At 50.5% G+C, this 23,167-nt stretch overlaps 10 protein-coding genes across 10 annotated transcripts; 6 read left to right on the top strand and 4 right to left on the bottom strand.

The window, feature by feature from the left end:
• Positions 1-197: 197 nt before the first annotated feature.
• On the top strand, positions 198-4,335 carry P170DRAFT_451768 (RmlC-like cupin; the record flags this gene model as incomplete). The annotated part of the gene is made up of 11 exons (XM_024851218.1): positions 198-500; positions 575-1,324; positions 1,594-1,724; positions 1,898-2,705; positions 2,761-2,794; positions 2,845-2,956; positions 3,011-3,031; positions 3,087-3,421; positions 3,472-3,646; positions 3,713-4,013; positions 4,088-4,335. The coding sequence occupies 11 exons, from the start codon at positions 198-200 to the stop codon at positions 4,181-4,183; spliced, it is 3,066 nt and encodes a 1,021-aa protein (XP_024709061.1). The 3' UTR covers positions 4,184-4,335.
• Positions 4,256-6,474, bottom strand: P170DRAFT_372021 (putative monooxygenase). The gene is made up of 7 exons (XM_024845188.1): positions 5,978-6,474; positions 5,244-5,914; positions 5,106-5,161; positions 4,993-5,041; positions 4,735-4,924; positions 4,542-4,645; positions 4,256-4,481 (listed from the first exon to the last, which is right to left on the bottom strand). Exons 1-7 carry the CDS (start codon positions 6,155-6,157, stop codon positions 4,358-4,360), a joined length of 1,374 nt encoding a protein of 457 aa, XP_024709060.1. The 5' UTR covers positions 6,158-6,474; the 3' UTR covers positions 4,256-4,357.
• Positions 6,475-8,234: 1,760 nt separating this feature from the next.
• On the top strand, positions 8,235-9,957 carry P170DRAFT_451766 (putative MFS transporter; the record flags this gene model as incomplete). The annotated part of the gene is made up of 6 exons (XM_024851217.1): positions 8,235-8,258; positions 8,314-8,388; positions 8,436-8,688; positions 8,765-8,806; positions 8,859-9,315; positions 9,372-9,957. 6 exons carry the CDS (start codon positions 8,235-8,237, stop codon positions 9,955-9,957), a joined length of 1,437 nt encoding a protein of 478 aa, XP_024709059.1.
• Positions 9,958-10,051: 94 nt separating this feature from the next.
• Positions 10,052-12,269, bottom strand: P170DRAFT_396402 (uncharacterized protein; the record flags this gene model as incomplete). Its single annotated transcript, XM_024846116.1, has 3 exons — positions 12,164-12,269; positions 12,088-12,103; positions 10,052-12,036 (listed from the first exon to the last, which is right to left on the bottom strand). Exons 1-3 carry the CDS (start codon positions 12,257-12,259, stop codon positions 10,052-10,054), a joined length of 2,097 nt encoding a protein of 698 aa, XP_024709058.1. The 5' UTR covers positions 12,260-12,269.
• A 269-nt stretch (positions 12,270-12,538) lies between these two features.
• Positions 12,539-12,825, top strand: P170DRAFT_469243 (YqaE/Pmp3 family membrane protein; the record flags this gene model as incomplete). The annotated part of the gene is made up of 3 exons (XM_024852609.1): positions 12,539-12,555; positions 12,620-12,754; positions 12,807-12,825. 3 exons carry the CDS (start codon positions 12,539-12,541, stop codon positions 12,823-12,825), a joined length of 171 nt encoding a protein of 56 aa, XP_024709057.1.
• Positions 12,826-13,096: 271 nt separating this feature from the next.
• On the bottom strand, positions 13,097-14,674 carry P170DRAFT_420567 (terpene synthase family protein; the record flags this gene model as incomplete). The annotated part of the gene is made up of 9 exons (XM_024847301.1): positions 13,097-13,163; positions 13,230-13,451; positions 13,533-13,538; positions 13,586-13,723; positions 13,777-13,930; positions 13,984-14,175; positions 14,241-14,259; positions 14,313-14,436; positions 14,511-14,674. 9 exons carry the CDS (start codon positions 14,672-14,674, stop codon positions 13,097-13,099), a joined length of 1,086 nt encoding a protein of 361 aa, XP_024709056.1.
• Positions 14,675-15,684: 1,010 nt separating this feature from the next.
• On the top strand, positions 15,685-17,208 carry fgaAT (fumigaclavine B O-acetyltransferase easN; the record flags this gene model as incomplete). The annotated part of the gene is made up of 1 exon (XM_024851911.1): positions 15,685-17,208. One exon carries the CDS (start codon positions 15,685-15,687, stop codon positions 17,206-17,208), a length of 1,524 nt encoding a protein of 507 aa, XP_024709055.1.
• Positions 17,209-17,778: 570 nt separating this feature from the next.
• On the top strand, positions 17,779-18,960 carry P170DRAFT_344355 (MBL fold metallo-hydrolase; the record flags this gene model as incomplete). Its single annotated transcript, XM_024843453.1, has 2 exons — positions 17,779-18,493; positions 18,551-18,960. 2 exons carry the CDS (start codon positions 17,779-17,781, stop codon positions 18,958-18,960), a joined length of 1,125 nt encoding a protein of 374 aa, XP_024709054.1.
• A 272-nt stretch (positions 18,961-19,232) lies between these two features.
• P170DRAFT_431567 (WD repeat PLAP family protein) lies at positions 19,233-22,028 on the top strand. Its single transcript, XM_024848067.1, has 3 exons — positions 19,233-19,412; positions 19,501-19,954; positions 20,010-22,028. The coding sequence occupies exons 1-3, from the start codon at positions 19,365-19,367 to the stop codon at positions 21,863-21,865; spliced, it is 2,358 nt and encodes a 785-aa protein (XP_024709053.1). The 5' UTR covers positions 19,233-19,364; the 3' UTR covers positions 21,866-22,028.
• Positions 22,029-22,104: 76 nt separating this feature from the next.
• P170DRAFT_420564 (NADHX epimerase) lies at positions 22,105-23,108 on the bottom strand (the record flags this gene model as incomplete). The annotated part of the gene is made up of 5 exons (XM_024847300.1): positions 22,105-22,536; positions 22,614-22,708; positions 22,770-22,835; positions 22,903-23,011; positions 23,097-23,108. 5 exons carry the CDS (start codon positions 23,106-23,108, stop codon positions 22,105-22,107), a joined length of 714 nt encoding a protein of 237 aa, XP_024709052.1.
• Between the last annotated feature and the right edge of the window lie 59 nt (positions 23,109-23,167).

Raw genomic sequence — 23,167 nt, 5'->3', positions numbered from 1 at the left:
TCCTCCAGCGGCATCTCCGACGTCGGCACCAAAGCGTCTCCACTTCCTCGACCGAATGACGAGGGTGACTTGGAGGATCTACATTCTACGGCACACGCCGTCGTGGATAATTTTATTATAATGCGTTCGACCCTTCCCTTCTAGCTAAGATAAACTTCTCACTGTTGAGACTCTTGCTGCAACCGACCCACCCCACCATGACTTTGCCCTGGAGTGAGAAGCCCCCGGATTCGAGGATTCCGTATGCGATTCCTCAATTGGAGGGCGAGCGCATCACTATCCCCGGCAGCAAGGGTGTCTTTCGCATTCTGGCGTCCGCGAAACAAACCAATGGGTTGATGGCCGTCTTCCAGAGCGGCGCGGTTCTCTCGGACGCGCCGGGCTTCCATTACCATAACCACGCCCATGACGTGTTTCTAGTGACGAAAGGGTTTCTGAAATTATGGAACGGGGACAGGTGTCGGATCATGGGCCCGGGTGACTTTGCCTACATTCCTCCGGTGAATACTTCGTCCTCTGTTTGGTTCTGTTACAATCGGGCAGATTGAAGCTAACGAAGAGGGTGGTTTCTTAGACAGTGATTCACAACCCTGTAATGCTAGGTCCCCATACGGAGCTCTACGGTTTAATTACCCCCGGCGATTGGGTGGATTTCTTCCGACACGTCTCCGAGCCTTACGAGGGGATCCTCGTCCCGGAGAACGACGACCGCGACCTCAAGTCCCTCCTGATCCCCAAGGTGATGGCCGCTAAAGAGAAATTCGACGTGGTCTTCCAACCCGACTACCAGCCCCCAGAAGTAAGCGAATGGACCAAGGACGACGAGACGCTGCCCGAGTCATCGCAGCCCTTCTTCCTACGGGCCAACACCGGCCCGCGATGGATGCTGGGAGGCGTGATGTCGCGACCCTTTGTCACCACGGCGCAGAGCAACGGTGTCTGCGCGATCTCCAGTATTGAGTCATCGAGCGTCTACCCCACCGGGAATGCGCTGTTCGCGAAGTATATGACCTTTGCGAATGTAGATCACTGTCTGTGTGTTATGGAGGGAAAGCTGGTGGTTTCTCTGAAAGAGTCGGGGAGGTCGTTGGTGCTGCGCGAGGGGGAGACGATTGTGATTCCGGCGGGGGAGGCGTTCTCGCTGCGTTTTGATAGTCGATATGTGCGAGTCTGGTCATTTACGGACGGCGATGGCATCGAGTCGTTGGTTCATCGGTTGGGCACGCCGTTCGAGGGTGTGGTTCTGCCGGATGAGCAGCAGACGTGGGATTTGACGCGGGGGCGAGCGGTCATAGCGGAGTTGGGGGTGGAGATGGACCTGGAGGTCTGACGATGGTCAGATATGAGTGTACGAAGTAGATGGCATCATATGAAGAATTCAGGATAAATTAATCCCCAAACCCCGTGGGGCGCGGGGCCAGTCATGTGACGGGCGAGAATCGGCACTCGGCATTTCCGGCGCATTTCCTTCTGCCCACTTCTTCTGCCTGCATCGATCTCTATCTACACTTCGATCTGCGAACGTCCGATCGTGTTTGCTGCCTCGATATCTCGGATGAATCCTGCAGCTGTAGATGGATCATGCACCGACAGACTCGTACTGCAGCTGATGACCCGGTTACACCCCGGGCCAAGCGGCCGCGCGCTGCGCAAGCTTGCGACCGGTGTAGATTAAAGAAATACAAATGCGACGAGCTCTATCCGTGCTCGCACTGTAAGAGTGAGTGGGCGGAAATGTCCTGGGATCCTGTGCCATGGTCTGACGTTCCTTGCAGAGAGCCACATCGACTGCGTCTACCAGGGCACCTATCGCGAGCGGGAAAGCAATCGGTCGGCGAGGTGAGCGCGATGCTCCATTCCCCCGAGAGACCAATCTTTTCTGACACACGCTGCATAGCTACGTCCAGGACCTGGAGAAAAAAGTCAACGAGCTCACCGCGAAGCTCCATCTGGCCGAGTCGGAGATTGCCTCGCAGCAATCCTCCCAGTCGCACAGGGTGGTGTCGGAATCTGCAGATCGACCGATCCCGCAGGCCAGTATAGACGCGACGCCATGTTCCATGCCCCCGAATCCGTCGACGCCGCGAGAAGAAGTGCCGCTGGCCTACGAGAACTCTGACGAAGCTGGAGACGCTATTGACGACGGTATTAGTGAGCTGAATCATCACACCAAAGGCATCGAGTATCACGGTAGTACATCGTCTGCAGCATTGATAGGACATCTACAGAAGGCACGGGGTCCTAAACTGCCCGAGGAAGAACGCTGGAATACCCGCCCCAATGGGCCGGAGTTCTCATTGATCTCGACGCTTCACAACTCGAGTTTTTCGCCCTCATGCACGGCTGGTCCGGCGCACCATGTGACTTTACACCAACAGGATTATTATTTCGAGCAGGCCCATGCTTTTATGAACGGGTACTTTGAGAATATTCATTTCATCCATCCGTTGATAGACAAGGAGGACTTCTACCAACGGGCTCACGACCTGTGGCTGAACCGGGACCAGCAGCCGGAACCAAGTTTTGTCGCTCTGTATCTGAGTGTCCTTTCGTTCGGTGCTCTTGTGCGCGTGTGGGACGAGGAGAGGCTCGGTGGCCTGACGCGGTTTGAATGGAGTCGGAAGCTGTTTGGCGAGGCGCAGATGTACCTGAATTATCTGCATTTTTCGAATAATCTGGACACTGTTCAGTGTCTGTATCTGATGGTAAGACAGGAATGGGACTGGCTGGTCTAGGAAATGGATAATCTAACTGAAACAGGCAAAAATCTGCCAGAACGAGCTCAATCCCAACTGTGAGTGTTAGTTGACCACGGATCCCTGCTGGAGCTAATGTTTGCGGCAGTGGCTTATATGTACCTGGGTCTGGCCATCCGGACATGTCTAGCAGCTGGATTCAATCGAGAAGTTCGAAACTCGACAGACCATCGGTCTGGCTGGATTTCAAAAACTTGGTGGTGAGTGACGCCGAGTGTTAATGGACCGCTGAACCATTGGCTAACCCGACTCAGGGGGCTATTTTCGTTAGAGATGTATGCTGTATTTGCCCCGAGGGTACCCCTGGAAGTTTGGTTAATGAGGATCTAGTGAAATGAGCTTTTCTGTCGGCCGCCCCGACACCCTAGGCATGGATGAATACCACAATCGCCCGCTCCCTGAAAGGGACGATTCCGAGTACGCCATCATTCCCTGGATGGTGGAGTTTGCACAGATCATCCGAAAGGTCTCGGTGCAAATCTATCATTCTCGCATCACCCTGCAGGAGAAGCTGCAGATAGCCCTCCAAGTCGAGTCTGAATTGGACCGATGGATGGCAAAGCTGCCGGACAGCATTAAGCCAGATATCATGAGACAGCCAGCCGCAGGGAGTACACTCCGGGATCCGAAATGGGCGCGAAGGCAGCGATTGGTCCTGGGGATTCGTGAGTCCTTCATCCTGATGTCCCATGAGTGTGTCTAATCGTGGTACAAGGCTACTATAACGTGAAAATGCTGCTGTTCCGCCCATTCCTGAGCCACTTCACCCGAAAACTACGACACACGCCAACCGAGCTGGAGGAAACGATCGCCAAGTGCCTTGATGCAGCCATGAGGACAATAGAAGTGATCTATGACATCTACCGCATCCATACATTCTTCCGGTGCTGGTATGGCACTCCACACTCCCTTCCCTTCCCCCACCCCACCCATGACCTAGCTAACAACAAGACAAGGTGGTACAATGTGACATACGTGATGTTCGCCACCTCAACGCTCCTCCTTCCCATGTCCAAGCTTGGCATGTGCGCCGAGACCATCCCGTTACGGCGATCCGTCGAAATGGCGGTGGAGATCCTCGAGGCCATGGACGAGTCTGTCGTTGCACGGAAGTCCGTCGACATCATCAAGCATTACCTGCGCGAGTTCCGGGCCTCCGACGTCCAGTCAGCGTCCGTGGGCGGCGCTAGCATAGAGAGTAATACTGCGACGTTTGCCTCCGAGACGGTTCCTAGCCAGGGAGGGTTTGACATCCCGGTATTTTCTTCCCTGCGCCATTCCCTTTGCTTTTTGTCCGTGATGTCTCTAAACACTGGTGCTAATTCAAATAGGAATGGGCCTACGGATTCGGGTTCCCCGATTGCTCGTTCGAAGGGATTGCCCGGCTTTTCGATGACTTGGGCGGGCTGCCCATGTTGGACAATTAAATTAGACGATGATGACGGTTCCAATGTACAATATGCTATTATACTTTCTACGATACTCTATTTGCTTGACGAATGGTTACTCTCTACCGTCAATTTCTAGCTGGACCTGGAATACACAGCCGCAGAAAACGCCAAACCCTGATTCATCCCTTTCCTTTCCCAGATAGCTTCGTGTTACAAATTCGACGTCTTCGTCTTCTTCACGTTCGTAAACAGCTCTGGATTCTGCGCCACCGCATTCTCCACCTCCTGGATGGCATCGTATCCGTACAACCAGGGCTGAACCTCGGGACATGTCCTGTATCGTGTTAGGCATAAAACATAAAACGCCAACTCTCCGGAGACAAATTCCACCTACCATCTACTCGGAAAAGCCCCTTTGATCTCCTTCCCTAGCTGGGACAGGAAGATATGGTCTCGCTTCTCTTGCGCCTCGCCGTTTGGCATGTGGAAGTCGTTTCGCTGTTGTTGTTAGTCTGCGTACTTCATGCCTTACACCTCTTCCCTTCCAAGCAGAAGCGTTTGAGAATGGATAAGGAGGAAGAACGCACCTGTTTGAACGTCTCCCTCACAATGGCCTCTCCCCTCGACTTCCGCAGACTCTCGTACAGTCGCAGGACCTGCGGCAGGTGCGATTTACTCTTCAGATGGCCCAGGAGCCCGCCTAGAACGGCCCCGTCTTCGAGAGATGAGTTGGCGCCTTGCGCGAGGTAGGGCAGCATAGGGTGACAGGCGTCGCCTCTGTTTTGGGTTAGTTGCTGATCGGGTTTTGGGAATGGGGGGGGGGGGGGGGGTATGTATGTGCATACATGAATACGAGGTTTGATTTGTCGTTGACCCAGGATTCCATTTCGCCGTCTGAGGTTGAACATGGGGTTAGTATTTCTCATTCCGGGGATGTGCTGAATGGCGGGTGTCTCACGATGCATGAGTTTCCACTTGTCGACGCTGTCGACGTAGTTGAGGAATCGCGTTAACCTGTTCAAGTCCATATTAGCATCACGACTACCTCCCCGACCAGCCAGCCAGAAAGAAACTCAAAGAGAAAGGAAGAACATACACGGGATCCCATCCCGCAAACAACGCCTTCATCTCATCCACCGAACCCGCCTGTCTCGACACCCCCGGGGGCAAATTATCCGGCACCAACAAGACAATATTAAACATCTTGCCCCCTCGCATCGAATAAGCGACCACATGGGCCCCGGGGCCGACCCAGAAATGACACTGCGGGTTCTCAACCCACTCTCGCAGATCACTATCTTCAGCCCGAATCTGCTCCGCGTTCAACACAATCCGATACGCTAGATCGCCCGTCGGCAGGGGGTCGTCTTTCCGTCCCTCAAAGCACTCGCGACACTTCGACCACAGCCCGTCCGCCGCCACGATCAGATCCCCTGTATACTCCGTCCCGGAGAGGGTGTGGACGGTGGAGGTGGCGAAGTCGAGGCGGTCGACGCGCGTGTCGAGGTGGAATTCGACGCCGAGGGCTTTGGCGCGCGCGAATAGCGCCTGCTGCAGATCGACGCGGTGGAGGTCGATGAAGGGGGCGTTGTTGTATTTGGCGCGGATGTGTCGGTCGAAGTCGTTTTCTTGCGCGAGGATCTGCCCGGTGTAGCGGTGCACGGTGAGTGATGTGGGCTCTGCTGCGTCGGTCCAGATGTTGGCGGGGAGTTGCCAGTGATGGAAGAGGTGCGAGGCGTTGGGGGTGATTTGGAGGCCTGCGCCGACCTGGTGGATGGATTTAGCAAAAGGGCTATGGGATAGACAAGATGGATAGATGGAAGGATATACCTCGGCTAGTTCTTTGGCCTGCTCGATGACCTGCACCGAGTGGCCGTGGGAGGCACAGGAGATGGCCGTCGCGAGACCGCTGAGGCCCGCGCCGACGATGATAATGCGGAGATGCGCCTCGTCTGGGGTCTGTTGGGTCTTAGTTGCTCCCCATTGAGGGAGACTGGCGGAGAGGCCCATGATGGCTTGATATCTGCTGTGGTAGTCCGTGATAGGTGTGGAAAGAGCACAGCGCTTCAACCGGACTCGACAATCGACAAACGGGCCAAGCACCAGATTGACAAGGGCGCTTTAAAGCACCCTCGACGACACGAGTTGCGCAATGCTGACATGCGTTGCTTACTCTCTGTCGGTGTTTCGCCCCGAGGGGCTCGGGATTGCCGAATGCCCCGGATTTTCCAAGCCGGAGACCCGAGTCGATCCCTCAGGGGCGGATCTATCGCTGGTCGCTGATTGGGAGTTGCGCTCGAGCTTATGAGGGTCCCATCGGAGCGTGGGGAAGGATGAATTGATGGAATGGGGTCTGGAATTGGGTGAAGGGCGGCTGTTTGCATCGGATATCGCGTGGGGATGTGGGAGGCTTCCTTCTGCTTACCGCGCGCTTCCTACACTTTCACTTCTTTAGAGAGATATAATAGGAACTGCTATTACTATCCAGGGACTTTCATACAAGAAGGCTTTCGTGTTATTCTCCACATACAAACCCACGCTCTCGACCCCAGTAAAAAGCACCAAGCATAAAAAATATAAGTCCTCTTTTATTCTGTGATGTAGACCATAAGGCCAATACATAGATTACACTGCTTCCTAAGGATAATCCACTCTAGCCAACACCATGGATGTACGACCCAGACAAGACCAGACCACACAACGGAGGAAACCACTTCCCTCAATCCCCCCAGCAAAACTACATTTTCTAAAGCGAATTCCATATCCCAACTCCATCCAATCACTTGAAGCATCCTAGCCAAAACGACCACCCCTATCTTCCCTCCCCCACCTGCAGACTCACGCCAGACGGAGATATCACAAGGTACACAAAGCCCACGTCTATGCATTTCCGGACCCAATCCCTCGAATTCAGGCGCATAGCGCGCATGTACTACTGCTTTTGGATCTCGCTCAAGTCACCGGTGGCACTGAGCGGGTTGAAACTGTTGAGTTGGGAAATTAGCTGGACCATCCTGACGAGAGATACTTCTGTTGTTCATGTTACTACCGGCGCGGTGTTACGTGGGACGGGTTTTTTCTTTTTCCTTTTTGTTTTGTAGGATGTTGAGGAGTGAACTGAAAGGGTTTATTTATTTATTTACAATTTATTCTGTGACATATACTTTATTCTGCGATGTGCTGTATGGGTGCGGAATGGTGGGACGAAGTTGAGTGACTCCAGATCAAAAGAATTAATAATAAAATAAATTGGAAAGAGAAGAGCAGAGAAATTGTGCTAATAGATGGTGTTCTATACCGGCAATCGGTATATGTTGGCTGGAACTTAGTGGAAATTATTATTTTATAGCATTCTATTATTCATGGTTTGAGTGCAAAAATATCCCATGTCAAAGTCAAGTACCCCTGCTAGACACGTGGAATTGAAAAGGATTTGAATGGATGATTTACTTGGCACTTTACATTCAGTTATTCTTATCTTTTCATGGTGTCTGGACAAGTCTAGCTAGGGGTTGATTGCGTCCTTTTGCTCTAGAACATGAACAAATGGACATATTCATGAATTTCCTCCCATACCCGCGGAATGAACAAGGATATCTCAAAACATTCTACATCATGGCAGACTCATCAACGATCCAGTACTTATAAGATGAATATGTAAGCTAACTCAACAATCAGACTCAGAGTCTAGCACAAGTCACCCAACTCCCACTGTTAGCTGAATACACCCCAGTAGCAGCCTAACTAACAGCTCTGCTTATCTCTCCTCCAACTACCAATAGCAAACAGTCTCTGCTCCTGCTGATAGACAATAATATACTAGGCTGGGCAACCATATGTGGTCCCGAACCGTTCGGCATATCCGGTCCACATCCCGGGATACAAATGGAATACCCTCATTCCTTTGACCCTGTGGCGTTTTCCCCGCTCCGATGATCATTCCGTGGCGAAGATGCTCCATAACCCGGGGTAGAGTATAGTTGGTCCCGGGGGGGGGGGGGGGGGGGGAGGAGCAGTGTTATATCGCCTCTCATCCTCACCCCTGAGGTGTCTTGTTCAGTGTCGATACTTCTGAGAGTCAGTCATTATGAACGAGACGATGGATCCCCGCGTATGTGCACTTTGGAGCGAAGGTGAAGAAAGAGATAGAAAGCTGATTGGAATAGCTTTTCCCTCGTCGGGTGCGCTATGCTGCGCTTTTGACTGTTAACGTGTTTGTCTTCATGGGCAATATGTACTCGGTGAGTCTTGAGCTATGAAAATCGGAGGAAGTGATTAACGTGTTTAGTCCGGCATTGCGACTGGATTTGAATCCCTCGGTTCGGGCCTTCACGTCCCTTACCAGAAGCTCGCCGACCTCATCAGTTGGTCGGTTCTGGCCATGGGGTTGTCCAATTTGTTCTGGATGCCGCTGGCCTTATGCATTGGTAAACGTCCGGTGGTGCTGGTCTCCATGGCCATGTTTCTGGGCGGGATTATTTGGACTGCCGTGGCAAAGGATTATGATAGTTTGATGGGCGCAAGGGTTTTTGCGAGTTTTGGTAAGATTATCTGCCCCTAGCTTTTGTTTTCGTCTGGGACCCTGGAGCTAGACTGGCTAATAACTGGGTCCTTTAGGGTTGGGATCGATCGAGTCAATCGGACCAAGTATTCTTGCTGGTATGTCCTCTCCTGATGTGAATAACTCCCAATTAATTATGCTCAATCGTAGACATGTTTTACGAGCGAGATTATGCCAGTGCCATGGCCACCTATGCTCTGTTCCTCTCCGGTGGATCCCAAATTGGGCCTATGATCGCGGGATACCTCGTGGCTTCTCGAGGATGGCGCTGGTTCTTCATCCTCTGTTTGATCATCGCCGCAGTCAACATTGTCACGACGTTTTTCCTGCTACCCGAGACTCTATACGAGCGCGACGAGCGGGAACAGTCAACAGAGCCCGAGAAAGATGTCCATGCCCATATCGAGACCGCAAGCATACCAGCCGACCGTCCTTCCTTTGACTATGCCACCTACTGGAGAAGTCTTTTCACAGTTGGTCTATCCAAAGAAGCACGTCGAAAGGGCCCCTTGAAGCTTTTCGTCTATCAGTTCTGTCTGCCGGCACCGATGCTGTTGGTTCCTGGAGTCTTGCTGGCGTCGGCGATGTATGGGGTCATCCTGGGAGCGTAAGTTGTGCATGATCATGAATTTGAGATTTGACCATGTCTGACGAAACGCCCAGGGTCGTGTCCATATCCTCACTCTGCCCCTCGCTGCTTTCCCCGCCTCCGTATCTCTTTTCGTCTTCTGCTTTAGGCCTCTTTACCCTCAGCAGCTTCATCGGCATTCTGATCGTCTTTCCCATCGCTGGCCCATTGACCGATCGCCTCTCGCAATGGATGCGCAATTGCAACAACGGCATCCATAAACCCGAACACCGTATCCCCGCCCTTATCGTTCCCTTCATAATCAGCCCCATTGGCCTCATTGTCTTCGGATACACCATGTCCAGGCATATGCATTATGTGGCACATGCTGTCGGTCAAGCCATGGCAGCTGCAGGCCTGACACTCGTGCCCTCTGTGATGCTCTCCTATGTGGTGGATTCGTATCCGTACACAAGTGGCGAGGCATTGGTTCTGGTAAACGCCAGTAAGAATGTTGTGGCCTTTGGGTTGTCGAAGGGATCGGTAGCTTGGATGACGAGCGAGGGAATCGACAAGATGTTTTACGAATTCGCGGCTATCCAGTGGGTCGTGATTGCTTTGGCGCTGCCGCTTTATTTCGCGGGACCTTGGTTGCGAAAGAGAACGGGTAGGCTTCTCTAGTTGATATTTCTACCTAAAGAGAATTTGGTCGCATGGAGGACCATTTTATGCGGAACATTGGGTGATGGCTTGGTAAGGTGGTTGCGGGCAGAGCTCATACACTCGGTGAATTCCTCGCAAGCTCGGATAAATGCTGTATCACTCGATCTAGATGAGACGATATGCTCCATCGTGATGCAATCGTCCGTAATCCGATTAGAAGGGAATTTAGCTCTTGAGGTAGATGAACTGGGTGTGAACTCTTTCCGAGAGTTTGCTGGAGGTTTGAACTCTCGGTTGATTCTGGAGGCAAAGACACATTTCCGCTCAAGACTGCATGCCACACATCTCGCCATACTAAGTCCCTTGGAAGGATGGCCACTTTGCCATTTGCCAGACAGTAGCCACCAATGGTCATGCCAGAGGCAAAGATGGAAGCTGGAATATGCGGCGCATGAGCCTGCTTCAGAGAAATATGGTGGAGTAGCTTAGAAATGGCTATGGCATGCAGAATTCCCCTTGTAGCATTGGTACTACTAGCCCATTGGCTGAGATGAAGTGGTTCGTTTCCATGATTCGCTTTCGTGGCCTGGTCTGTTAGCGATTCTGGAATACCGTAGGCCTGACATAATTCCCTATATAGAAGAACAGAGGGAGTGGATAACTCCAGACAAATGGTGTGCCATCGAAGGAGTAGCGCGATGTCATCTGCAGATTTCTGACCCGAAAGATTATTCTCATAAAGATTAATAAGGGCTTTGATGATCTGCTGCTTGGATATAGACCCAACCACAGGACCACTTGTCTCTCGGAGATCTGCAATGAGTGACTGTATCCCTTCCAAGACAACTGAGATTGAAAATCTTGGCAACGAAAGCGGGTTAGCGCTATAATCAGAAGAGAAAATCGAAACAAATATTTCGTTGAAAGGCTTGCGGCTAGAGGTTGACTTCTTCATCTCCACAATCCAGTCATCGGCAGTTTTGGCCGAAAATGCGCCATCCGAACAAGATGCAACGAGGGAGTTGATTAAATGTCGCGCGCTCGCCGGCGAGCCGGAAGTCTGTGAAATCAATCCATCGATAATATAATGGCCTAATATACTGCGACGCTGAACTTCAATGGCAGCCCATCTCCTCCAAGCCGCATTTTTCTCGGGCTCACAGGATTCAGCACATGGTATCTCATCCTGCTGCAAGTCTTCCACTGCATACATGCCAGATACCCGGGCCCAGTAAAAGCCCAAGCCGTGCCATACAAGCGCTGTGGTACGTATGTCTTCATTTCTAGATAGCAGTGCGTAGGTCTGGCCTAGGAGGGCCGTGAGTACCAACTGAACACCGTCACAGCTATCGCGTGGGCCTCTCAGGCCGATCAGAGTTTGCCACGAGGTTGCGACTGCAATATGACCAAGTCGCCAGAGCGTCTCACCCTTTTCTAAGGACCCAGGGTGACATACGAACAAGGAGCCAAGAGCAACCATGTTGAGTAAGAGAGGAGGGAGCGTCTCTTTCGGGGTAAAGGTAGGTTCGTGGATAACCGGGAAACAAGGTGATATTCTGCCAAAGAACTCTGTCAAACAGAAGTCCAGAAATTCCGTGGTAATGCCGGATTGATGTAACTCCGTATGAAATCTTTTTGTTAGATCATCTATCAATCGGTAGCTTTGTTGCACAGCAGTCTTGCCAGGTTCGTGTGGAGAATGCCCTTGGAGGTCATCAGTTGTTGGAAAACCCGATTCGGGTGGGGCTCGTGGGTTCAGATGATGAAAATAGTCTATGGAAGGCAGTGGAATGTCAGATGAGCCTAGAAAGTCTGGCATGAGCCATTCTAGCAGGTTGTCGCATTCCATCATATCATGGTTGATCGACAAATCCGGCTGTTCAAATGATGGTATATCCAATAAGCCAGGTGCCTCTAGGCTAGAGGACCCAGGCATTTCTGAGAGAGTTTCATGACTTGTCACCGGACGTGTTGTCTCTGGGCTTGAATTGGCTTGTTGTGGCTGCGAGGCATGAAGCCTCTCATGTCTTCCCAGGACATCCTTGCGCCCGAAGCTCCGACCACATTGATTGCATTGAAAGGGTTTGGAATTCGAATCTGAACTCGCTTGGTTAATGCTATTCCTCTAGTCCGAGAGAAGCTACCCACGAGTTCTTTGATGCCTCTGCAGGCTCAAGTCAGCACCAGATGGTCAATCGTCGCGGATTGTGGGGATGCAGCCTACTAGTAGATGCTCCAACTTCGTGTATGATCTCGAGCATTGGGAACAGTGGAACTTTTTGGCCGAGGAAGAGCCGGCTTTCCGATCCATGGCAGGCATCAGTTTTTCCAGGCGAAACTAGTACAGGAACAAGGAAACCATGAAGGGGATGAAGGAGTGGAGATGGGAGGGGGATTGGGTGACTCCTGGAGCAGGAGTTGCCTGGCGCTCCACATCGTGGGAGAAGTGGGGCGTCGATACGAATACGAATCCAGCCCTAAATGCTGGATGCAGAACCGGAGGATCTTTTGCTCAGTTGTTTCTCAGTTCACATCCTATTTCCAGATAATTTACCCCATAATTAGCAGTCATATTCCGTATAACTGTACATCGTTGAAAATGCCTTCGGACGGCGTGTACGTGCCCTGCCCCTACCTGTAACTGTCTTGTGCTCGAGAATGCTAACGAGTTTACAACTAGGGGCTGCTGCGAAATCATTCTCGCGATCTTCATACCCCCCGTGGCCGTATTTATGCACCGTGGATGTGGTGCTGATCTTTTAATCAACCTGTGTCTACTATGTCTTGCATGGCTGCCGGGTGTGATCCACGCTTTGTACGCCTTTCTTCCTATGTGGACACTACACGTTTTGCTAATATCAATTCAGTTATGTGTTGCTCCATTGAGACCAGTCTCTTTTATCTCCTGTTATTAAAAGGGATCTATTGAGATAATCACCCACAAGTCCAAATATCAGTTGGCTTGGGTGTAATCATGTCCTTACCTGTATGACGTGGTCTGCATGACAACATTACAGTTACATCCAAATTATATTCATTGATATCATCGTTTTGTTGTCCTTACAGTGGAGAAGCCCCCGCCTAAATTGTGCTTTGAGGTTTCATGTGAGCTCTAATCCAGTGACAGCAATTCATCCGTATCAATTTGAAATCAATTTCACAAGTGGAAGGTGACAGCCCAGCCTTCCAACCTCTCATCGGGCGTATATCGCGTATTCGAGAACCTATGTTAGAGCTTTATTAGCTTTATCATGCTTGGAATCAATATCAATATCAAAACAAGCACTCACGACCATTTCATATTCCCTAGCATCATATTCTTACATCCTTGAATGAGTACCTTCACAGCATCTTGGCCTGTGTGGCTCATATTCTGGTACTCTTTGCTTTCAAGGAACAGATACTCTGCTATATTGAAGCGCTGTCTGGATTTTGACAAATCTTCGATTACCTCCACTAGTGCATCCTGTGCGTATGTGTAGCCTCGATGATGCATCTTCAATGGAATTGCACTGTCAATTTGATCTTCGGTCTATAGACAAACCCGGGTAAGAATTTGTAGCTTTAGGGTCTAGGCATAACGTGACACTTACAATTTCCTTTTTCAAGGAAGCAATATCATTGACCCTGTGCGGTACAAGAGTACCATTTAGCTTTTATCGAGTTCCAGTTGAATAGAGTGCCTAGAGCCCACATTATGATTGAAATTGACGTCTCCTTGAGCATCAATTTGATCTCTTTTCTCTCATAAACCAATTCTGGGACAACAACCCCATAGGCATATCTGTTGGGCTCAATCAGTAACTTAACATCCAGAACATTTCAGTCAATTCTTACTCCATAGCCATGAGGTAAGGATGAGCCCCAATGGTTAGTAGCCTGTTGGCAAGATATTCTTCCCATGTAGGAAGACAGGTTATGCGCACTTTTTGGGCATCGCAAACCGAGTCAACATATTCGTAAACTGAAACTGCAAACCGATTGAGTGCTTCTATATTTTATAATTTTAGTCCCATCTTTATTGTGGATAATTTTGAGGCTTACGTTTGGATTGACCATCCTTCATTCTATCTCCAATTTTTTTGAAGGATTTCGAGTTGTGTTTTCCTAGTGTAGCACATTCTTGAGAGCAGTCGAGGCCACCAGGCTCCAGGCAGCTTTTCAAAAATATAATTGTGTCCCTGTGGTAATTCTGTGTGCCGGCTTCATCTTTGGTGAGATCACCACAATCAATTTCTGTTTCAAATTATCAGGTTATTGTCAGTGATAATCGAGCTTCTAGGGTAAACACGAGACTTTACCGTCATCCCATATGAATAACTGATACGCAAATTAGCCAGAGCTCAAACACCATCTCAGAGGGTTTAAATTACCCAGTACATGAATTGCGCCAGTGTCAGAAATCTCTCAGATTGACAACCGGTACAGAAGTATCCGGCAATCGTCTCAAATCCACTCTTGACCAATTTTTGGCGTCTATCGTTTTCTGGGTACCACCTAGTGCAAGCGAGACCAGCCTTTAGTTATCAACAAGAAAAGTCAGGATAGATTAGTAGATAGTATAGACAAACCGTGCAACAAAGCTATCGCAAAGATCCAGGCGAATCTGGGGCTCAAACTCATGTCGTTCTACTTGCCAGTCGGGGTATATCAGAGCAACCAGGTCTGGCACTCTGATAGTCTGGCCTTTAAGCGTCCTGAGCATTGAAGCGCGATAGTCTTCGAAGGATACCATCTTAAAGTATGGGGGAATGATTGCAGTTATCAAAAGAAAAGGTACCCCCTTAAGCTCTTAAGCCCAAGAGGCGACTGGTGAATCTGGGGCTTGACTTTGTTTGAAAGACAGTTGCGATACAGCGCGCCATATGAGTTATATATATGTGCATATATTGGACGAGTGTCCTGGAGAAGAAAGTAACCAAGCGCATAGAAACTGCAAAGTGTGGGCTCCTTCCTATATTGGGGGTAGAAATAGTGTGTGCTAATACTGCTAGAGTCAAAGCAACAAAACGAATATAGAAGACAAGAAAAAAAGGACTTGACAAGAGGATTAATAGCCAATGAGTTAGGGTTTTTTTTTCCTGCTCCAATTCTCAACTTTAGAGCCCTGGATCTAGGAATATTCCCGGTTGATGTGATACTATGATCAAAGAACACCCATCGTGACACAAAGGCTCTGCCTATTCACATGGGGTGAAACAGGAACATAGGAAGATTTATCCTTCTATCTTCAAACATAGGCTCATGCCCCGGTCCTATAGAAACTGTCTCTAATAGCGATTACCTGTCGCAAACTTGGTCGCAGGGAGTGGGGGAAGAAATAAGAAGGCAGCCGTCTGGTGAAATCCCCGAATATTACTATTGCTACCGTTGACGGTGGAACATAAACCCAACATTCCATGGTGTACGTCATGAAATACTTCTTTTAAGCTTATCGAGCAGACTTTAAAGGAAGCCGTGAAATCTATGGTTGGAGGAAGTATAAAGTCAGTTCTCCGGTCCTGCCGAGCTTCTTTCCCCAATTTAACCCATCAGGATTTTCCTGTCCTCTCATCCAAGTAATGCATTTCATGTGAATGCTACAGGTGGGTGTACATATTTAGCACACGCCATGACATCAGGTAGCTAAAAATATTGCGGCCAGCGGCTCTACAAGCAACTCCCTTCCTTTTCCGAATCGTCCGCTGCTTGATTCCAAACAGAAATTGAGATATAAGAGTCTTCGTTTTGAAATCCCTATGCAGTATGTATCAGCCAGGTAGCTTCGAACCCTTCCTGCTTAGTCCTTTGGATCACACTTTACCACCCGTCTGCCCGACTCTTTTCCTATGTTTCCGATTATCAGAGCACCAGCACTATGTCTCGCGCCTTCGAAGAGGAATAGATATTATGCTGTTACGTCTTCCATTTTTATATGGAGAAGTTGTGTCATGTGTCGACGAAAAAGGGAGGGCTGGACGTATGAAGGTCCAATTTCCCAGTTCTTCCATCGAAGGAATTTCAATGCTCTCAATCAGACATTACCCTGACAAGACATTACCATCCGATCAATCTCGCAAAGATGAACATCTCCATGTTCAGCATGAGGTTGCCAATCTCGATCAGTCATATTGCCCATTGGCATTTATCACGAGCCCGGGAGAGCCGGGCCCTGTTGTGCGCTTTCAGGCTAACATACTGGCTGACGGGGTTTTGCTGAGTATGAGTTTCAATCACCAAGTCGCCGATGCGACAGGACCCGCGATTATCTTAGAAATGCTGGCTCAAGGCTGTCGTGATTCTTCTGCGGAAGATGCACAAATTCTTCCCTCAAGTTGTCAATCCGAATCAAGGCTACGCGAACAGCTGTCCTGCATTGCACATTCACTTCATTCGCATCAAGACTGGGCCTATGGACCACTGGCTAGAAATGATACCGCGGACGATGCCTCCACAGCGAGCGAATCCGAAACGGTGCTTTCAGACCCAGATCTCAAAGGCCTTCCATTTGTCTTCCCCCCAGAAAAAGTTGTTCACCTTCGAGATATATGCAACAGTCTCTTACCGATCCTGCAGCACGAGTACCAGGGATCACGAAACAAATCCGTCCACCCAAGCACCCACTGGCCCACATTTCTTTCCTCTAACGATGTTCTGATATCGATGATTTTGTTTTGTATCGAGCGAGTCTGTTTCGAAAATGGTCGTGAGTGGTCCGACTCCGCCGGCTTATGCATGGCCATCAACCTGCGCTCACATCTTCAACCTCCTCTGCCAAATCACTATATCGGGAATGTAATCACAGTTCGCAGGTTTCCGTACTCTCTTCAACGCGATGGTCTCAGTCTTGACCAACATATGGACACGAATTTACTGGCCGAGCTTCCTGCTCTAGTCGGTGAATATGAACTATTCCACATTGCCAACATCGCCTTCCAAGTCAGAGCAATGATTAACTCCACAGACGACAGGTATACTCGGGGCTATATATCTTATCTGAATAATCAAAGTGGCTCGTACAGCGCTATGAGCGGACTCTCAGGGTTGTTGGTGACTAGTTGGCGACACTTGCCTGTATACGATCTAGATTTTGGCCCCGGGATTGGAAAGATCGATCATTTCGAGTCTCCACCCGGTATGATGGAGGGTGCTTGTATTATCTTGCCGGCTAACAAGAATGTCGGTGGCCATGGTGAACCTGCTTCATGGGATGTAAGACTTATGTTGAAACCGGAGGATATGGAGGGCCTGGTTAGAGATGGGCTATTCCAGTGGGCTTTGGGCGGATAGACCTGAGTCTCATTCTTGTGGTTGATTTCCAGTCCCATGGATAGTAAATTGGACTATCGTGCTATTTTCGAAAACCTCAATATCTTCGGTCTTCATCTGGTCCCCGAATCGCCGGGTCAGTCGGCCGAATGATCCGTTTAAGACCCGAGAAGGTTATGCAAAATATTTCACGCCCAAGAAAATGAAAATGAAAGATGGCTAGAAAATTGAATAAATAAATAAAAACTGTCCTTAGTACTCCTCGCATCAGAGAACTCTGGCAGAATACCATAAACGTCTTCATGTACTAATTCATAGTCAGTAGTATCGAATTTGATCCGAAGAAGTCGAACGGTGGCAAGGTGAGGTCATGGCGAGTTTAATCGCCGATTGACAGGTCGCCGACCCACACAACGTCTATGAAAAGGTTGATCATGGTTGACTCATCCAAAGGAATATAAATCCGATCATCTTCTCATTTCACTTTAGACACTATACGGCCAATTTCAATTGTTAACCATGATAAGTGCCCGACCTCACATCGGCAACATCTGGCAGAGAAAGGCTGGTCAGATAGCCACCCGAGCTTCAATGCTCGGTGACTTCAGCCGACCACTATGTCTTTCGAGCCAACGATCAAACAACCAAGTTGCATACGGCACCAAAACTATTTCAACAAATAAATCGCAACCCAAAGGTATCCAATTGGGTTCGTCCAGAGGGCCACATTCATACCGACCTACACGCTACACCCAGCCTTTACGACCCAGTCTCTTCCAAAATCAGATCGAACATCGGGCTCCATACACTACACAGGCTAGTACATCTGGGGAGCCGACGATACACGACATATTCGAAAGTAGAACGGGCACATGGCAGTACGTGGTTGTCGATCCATCGACGCTGGCGGCAGTCATTATCGACCCGGTCTTAGACTACGATGCAGCCACCAATTCTGTGACCACTACCGCAGCGGACTCATTGCTCGCCTTGGTTCAGGAGAAGGGATACAATGTCGAAAGAATCCTCGAAACGCACGTTCATGCGGATCATCTAACTGCGGCATCGTATCTCCAGAGCCGTTTGGCTCAGCAGCAAGGCCACTCGCCACCCATCGGCATCGGAAAGCGCATCGAGCAGGTGCAGAAATTGTTCAGCCAGCGGTATGGCGTTCCGGAGCAGGAATACAAGGGAATTTTCAACAAGCTTTTTGACGATAACGAGGTGTTCAACATTGGAAAGTTGGAAGCCATGGCAATCCATCTCCCGGGTCATACGCCAGACCATCTAGGCTATAAGATTGGAGGTTAGTTTCGAGCACCACTGGCCTTGGTTGGCAAAGTCCAAGCTAACGATAGTTTAGATAATGTGTTCTGTGGCGATTCGCTTTTCCACGCAGATATTGGCACCGCACGCTGTGATTTCCCCGGTGGGAGTGCAAATAGTCTCTTTCAATCGGGACACAAGCTTCTCGGCTTACCGGACCGCGTAAAGATCTGGACTGGTCATGATTATCCCCCAGAGGAGCGCAAATCTCCCATGTCATGGATGAGTGTTGAGGACCACAAAGCCGAGAACAAGCACCTCAAGGCCGGTATCACCGAGGATGAGTTCGTGGCCCTTCGGAAGGAACGTGATACGAAGCTGGCAGAACCCAAGTTGCTGCACCAGTCCCTTCAGATCAATATCCGAGCAGGACATCTTCCCGAGCCTACGGAGACAGGGCATCGGATGCTTCATCTTCCGTTGAAGCTAAAGGGGGTGGAATGGTAGACTCCGGACGACTAGCCTGTACATACTAGTAATTGTGTATTCAGTGTCATTCTTCCAATGTACAGAGTGCCAATAATGCCATTTAATTGATCGTGTTCACCAGCAACCGTGGCAAGCGTGCATGCATAGTTCCTGAGAAAGAGCGGAGCGAACGGCAGAGAAAGGGGCGGCTTACATCAACAACTTCTAGCAACTTCTTCTCCACCGCCCACGTGATGGATCTCCGCCCATTGTTGTGACCGCAATGGAACTAAACCAAGAGACCAGCACACCAGCTCTCCCAAGGTTCCTGCTTCTCTGTTCCTATACCCTCGTTTATCGTCTCCTACTCCCCCTGGAATACCGTCCCCCTTCATCCCCTCACTTCTTTCTCCCTCTGGGCTCTGCTTTGTAAATATTTATGTATGCCTGACTTCAAGATCTCCGCTTCTCTGGAGGGTCACGGCGATGATGTAAGATGCCCCAGTCAGCTAACAATGGCCATCAGAACAGCCACCATCTGGCTTCTTGACGCTTGCTAACCCTACCCATGATGTCTAGGTTCGCGCTGTGGCCTTTCCCTATCACAATGCCGTCTTTTCCGCCTCTCGAGACGCGACGGTCCGACTCTGGAAGCTAGTCTCTACCCCGCCCCCGACTTACGACTACACCATCACCTCCCACGGCTCGGCCTTCATCAACACCCTCGCATACTTGCCCCCAACCCTCGAATACCCCGAAGGACTCGTACTCTCCGCTGGTCAAGATACGATCATAGAAGCCAGACAACCCGGGAAAGCTTCGGATGATAATGCGGATGCGATGCTTCTGGGCCATGCGTCCAACGTCTGTGCCCTAGATGTCTCGTCTGAAGGAGGTTGGGTGGTCAGCGGTAGTTGGGACTCAACAGCTCGACTATGGAGGGTCGGGAAGTGGGAAACCGATGTTGTTTTGGAGGATCACCAAGGTAGCGTTTGGGCAGTGTTGGCCTATGACAAGGATACAGTCATCACCGGTAGGTGCCATCGTTGCTGCCTTAAAATAAAGGTTGGTTATTAATTCTCGGATAGGCTGCGCGGACAAAGTCATACGGATATTCAACACCTCGGGGAATCTACTGAAAAGCATCCAAGGTTCCCGCGATGTTGTCCGGGCCCTTTGCAAACTTCCTCCTTCCCACCCCACGGGCGCACAATTTGCTTCGGCGGGTAACGACGGGATTATCCGGCTTTTCACCCTACAGGGTCAGCAGGTTGCAGAGCTCCATGGTCATGAAAGCTTCATCTATTCTTTGGATGTTTTGCCTTCGGGTGAATTAGTCAGTGCCGGTGAAGACCGAACTGTTAGGGTCTGGAACGGTACACAATGCGTGCAAACCATCACTCATCCGGCAATCTCGGTTTGGGCCGTTGCTGCTTGCAAGGAGACCGGAGACATTGTCACAGGTGCTAGCGACCGTATCACTCGAGTCTTCACCCGGAGTGAGGAGCGAGTTGCCATCCCCGAGGTTGTGCAGCAGTTTGAACAGACGGTCAAGGAGTCGGCCATTCCGGAACAGCAAATCGGCAAGATCAACAAGGAGCAGCTCCCAGGGCCTGATTTTCTCAAGCAGAAGTCCGGTACCAAGGATGGCCAGGTACAAATGATTCGTGAAGATAACGGCAGCATCACAGCCCACACATGGTCAGCAGCATCGCAGGAGTGGATAGCTGTGGGTACAGTTGTCGATTCTGCTGCCAGCAGTGGAAAGAAAACAGAATACCTCGGGCAAGACTACGACTATGTTTTCGATGTTGACGTCGAGGATGGGAAGCCGCCTCTCAAGCTGCCGTTTAATGTGTCACAGAACCCATACGATGCTGCCACAAAGTTTATCCAGGACAACGAACTTCCAATGACCTACCTTGATCAAGTCGCTCAATTCATCGTACAAAATACACAGGGTGCAACCCTTGGGCAATCGTCTGAGCCCACGCCTGCAGGCGCTGATCCTTGGGGCTCGGAGAATCGCTACCGGCCCGGTGATGCCTCTGCTGCACAGCCGCCATCCATTCCCGAGTCGCGTCCCAAAGTACTTCCACAACAGTCATATCTATCTATCAAATCCGCCAACCTCAAAGTCATCGCCAAGAAGTTGGGTGAGATCAACGATCAGCTCGTATCATCAGGATCGAAAGATGTCTCCCTCAGCCCCTCGGAGGTGGAGACGATTGTTGCGTTATGTGGCGAATTGGAATCTCCGGAAAAGCTGAAGCAGTCACCCGCCGTTGGAGCCGGGATTCCCTTGTTACTCAAAATCGCAACTGCCTGGCCCGTCGCAAACAGACTCCCAGGCTTGGATCTCCTCCGTCTGCTAGCGGCCGCCACTCCTGCGACCGCCACCATCAATTACAATGGCCAGGATCTGTTCACCAGTCTGCAGGCTAGCGGCGTATTCGATGCCCCATTGAATGCAAACAACGCCATGCTGACTATCCGGATGCTGGCCAACCTTTTCGAAACCGACACTGGTCGTCAATTGGCTGTGAGTAGATTCGATCAGATTATAGCTGCCGCGAAGTCGGCCTTGACGAACGGTGGGGGCGCCAACCGTAACCTCACCATCGCAGTCGCGACACTATACATCAACTTCGCAGTCTACCTGACATCCGACGGAAGAGAATCGGCTCCCGAGTCGTCCCAAAAGGGGTTGGTTCTTCTCGCAGAACTCACTCAGATGGTCTCAGGAGAGAAGGACTCGGAAGCAGCATACCGCAGTCTTGTTGCACTCGGCACGCTGGTCAAGGCGCTCGGCGAGGAAATCAAGAGTGCCGCGAAGGAGGTTTACGACGTTGGTCAGCTTCTGGGAACGGTGTCAGGCTCTGGGATCGGGAAAGAACCCAGAGTCAAGGGTATTATCGGCGAGATTAAGGAATCATTGTCGTAAATTCGGCGAGTGGCTTCTTCAAAGTTTCAGCGTTCGACTACAGCACCATACACATTTAACGATAGCTATGCACTATACCGTCATGAATGGACATTGTGAACCTATTCCCGGGAATTTCAGATCTGCTCTTCCCGTTAATAATAAGAATACCGCAACGGCATACTGCCCTTTTAATCGAGTCTCATGAATTCATATTTTCAACGCTAAAGTAAACCTGTACACAATGATACCCTTACCGCTTAAAGCCTCCCCTCCCCACTAACCCCCACCTCCACGATCTGGTCAATGCCCGGATACACCGGTAGATCCAGATCATACTTGTCCGTAATACTCTTGGTCAAGAACCTGCCGCCCAGAAAGTGTCGCCCGTGGTAATACTTCACGCACGGCTTCGGCGCCGTCAGACTGATCAGCGCCTCGGGCATGAACTTCGACCCGGGGCCCTGCTTTGGCGGCCCGCTCTCGACGTCCCACGAGCTGGGCGCGTCGACGCTCAGCACGGGGATCGTGGACGACTCGATCTGCGAGATCACGGTGGGGAAGGGCTCGCGGAGGGGTCCGCCGAACGAGAACCCGAAGATGGCGTCGACGAGGAAGTCGGCGGATTTGATGGCCACGGGGAGGTCGTCGACGAAGGGGACCGAGAGGTTGGTGAGTTGCGTTTTGAGACGCTGTGCAAGGTGAGTTGGGTTGAGTTGAGTCTTGGGTTCTGGCTGTGGGTTTTCCGTGCTGGGTGATGGTGACATACCTGGTATAATTCATTCTTTCCCTGTTTGGGATAGTAGATGGATGGAGTGTAGCCGTACTGGGCGAGATGGCGAGCTGCAACGAGGCCATCGCCGCCTGTGCATGGGTGAGTATGGTTCTTGACCGAGGGCGAATAGTCGATGAAGAGCTGGCTCACCGTTATTTCCTGGTCCGCAGACAACAAGGATATTCTTCCCGGACGTTGGCGGATGCATGCGGTAGACTAGATCGTGGTATGAAGGCGTGAGCTATGGGAGCTGGTGTGATGATTCCAGCAGAGGTCGACTCACCCGCTTGTGAGACGGACAGACCAGCCAATTCCATCAATTGATCCAGTGACCATCCGCCGATTTCCATGAGGTCCTTGTCGAGGGACGCGGCATCCTTGGAGGAAATAGCCTGCGACACAGTTTAGCATGGAACATGGGTCATCATCGAGTTCGTATGTCTCATGCTGAAAGTGGGGAATTGTTGTAGTTAGTACCTTCAACGACATCTTTGCGGTTCGAGTGTAGTTGCGAAATGCGACGGGAAAGCAAGGCCGTCTAGCAAATA

Source organism: Aspergillus steynii (assembly GCF_002849105.1).
Source record: "Aspergillus steynii IBT 23096 chromosome Unknown P170scaffold_1, whole genome shotgun sequence".
Classification (NCBI taxonomy): Eukaryota; Fungi; Ascomycota; class Eurotiomycetes; order Eurotiales; family Aspergillaceae; genus Aspergillus; species Aspergillus steynii.
Note: the sequence above shows the minus strand (reverse complement) of the source record. Positions and strands in the feature narration are given on the sequence as shown.

Bases quoted from the DNA above. Each gene is read 5' to 3' on its own strand.
- P170DRAFT_431567 (XM_024848067.1), top strand. From the start codon at position 19,365: ATGCCTGACTTCAAGATCTCCGCTTCTCTGGAGGGTCACGGCGATGAT. The intron at 19,413-19,500 runs GTAAGATGCCCC...CATGATGTCTAG, and splicing joins TGGAGGGTCACGGCGATGAT to GTTCGCGCTGTGGCCTTTCC. The intron at 19,955-20,009 runs GTAGGTGCCATC...ATTCTCGGATAG, and splicing joins CAAGGATACAGTCATCACCG to GCTGCGCGGACAAAGTCATA.
- P170DRAFT_372021 (XM_024845188.1), bottom strand. From the start codon at position 6,157: ATGGGCCTCTCCGCCAGTCTCCCTCAATGGGGAGCAACTAAGACCCAA. The intron at 4,646-4,734 runs GTGCGTTCTTCC...TAACAACAACAG, and splicing joins TGAGGGAGACGTTCAAACAG to CGAAACGACTTCCACATGCC. The intron at 4,482-4,541 runs GTAGGTGGAATT...AACACGATACAG, and splicing joins GGGGCTTTTCCGAGTAGATG to GACATGTCCCGAGGTTCAGC.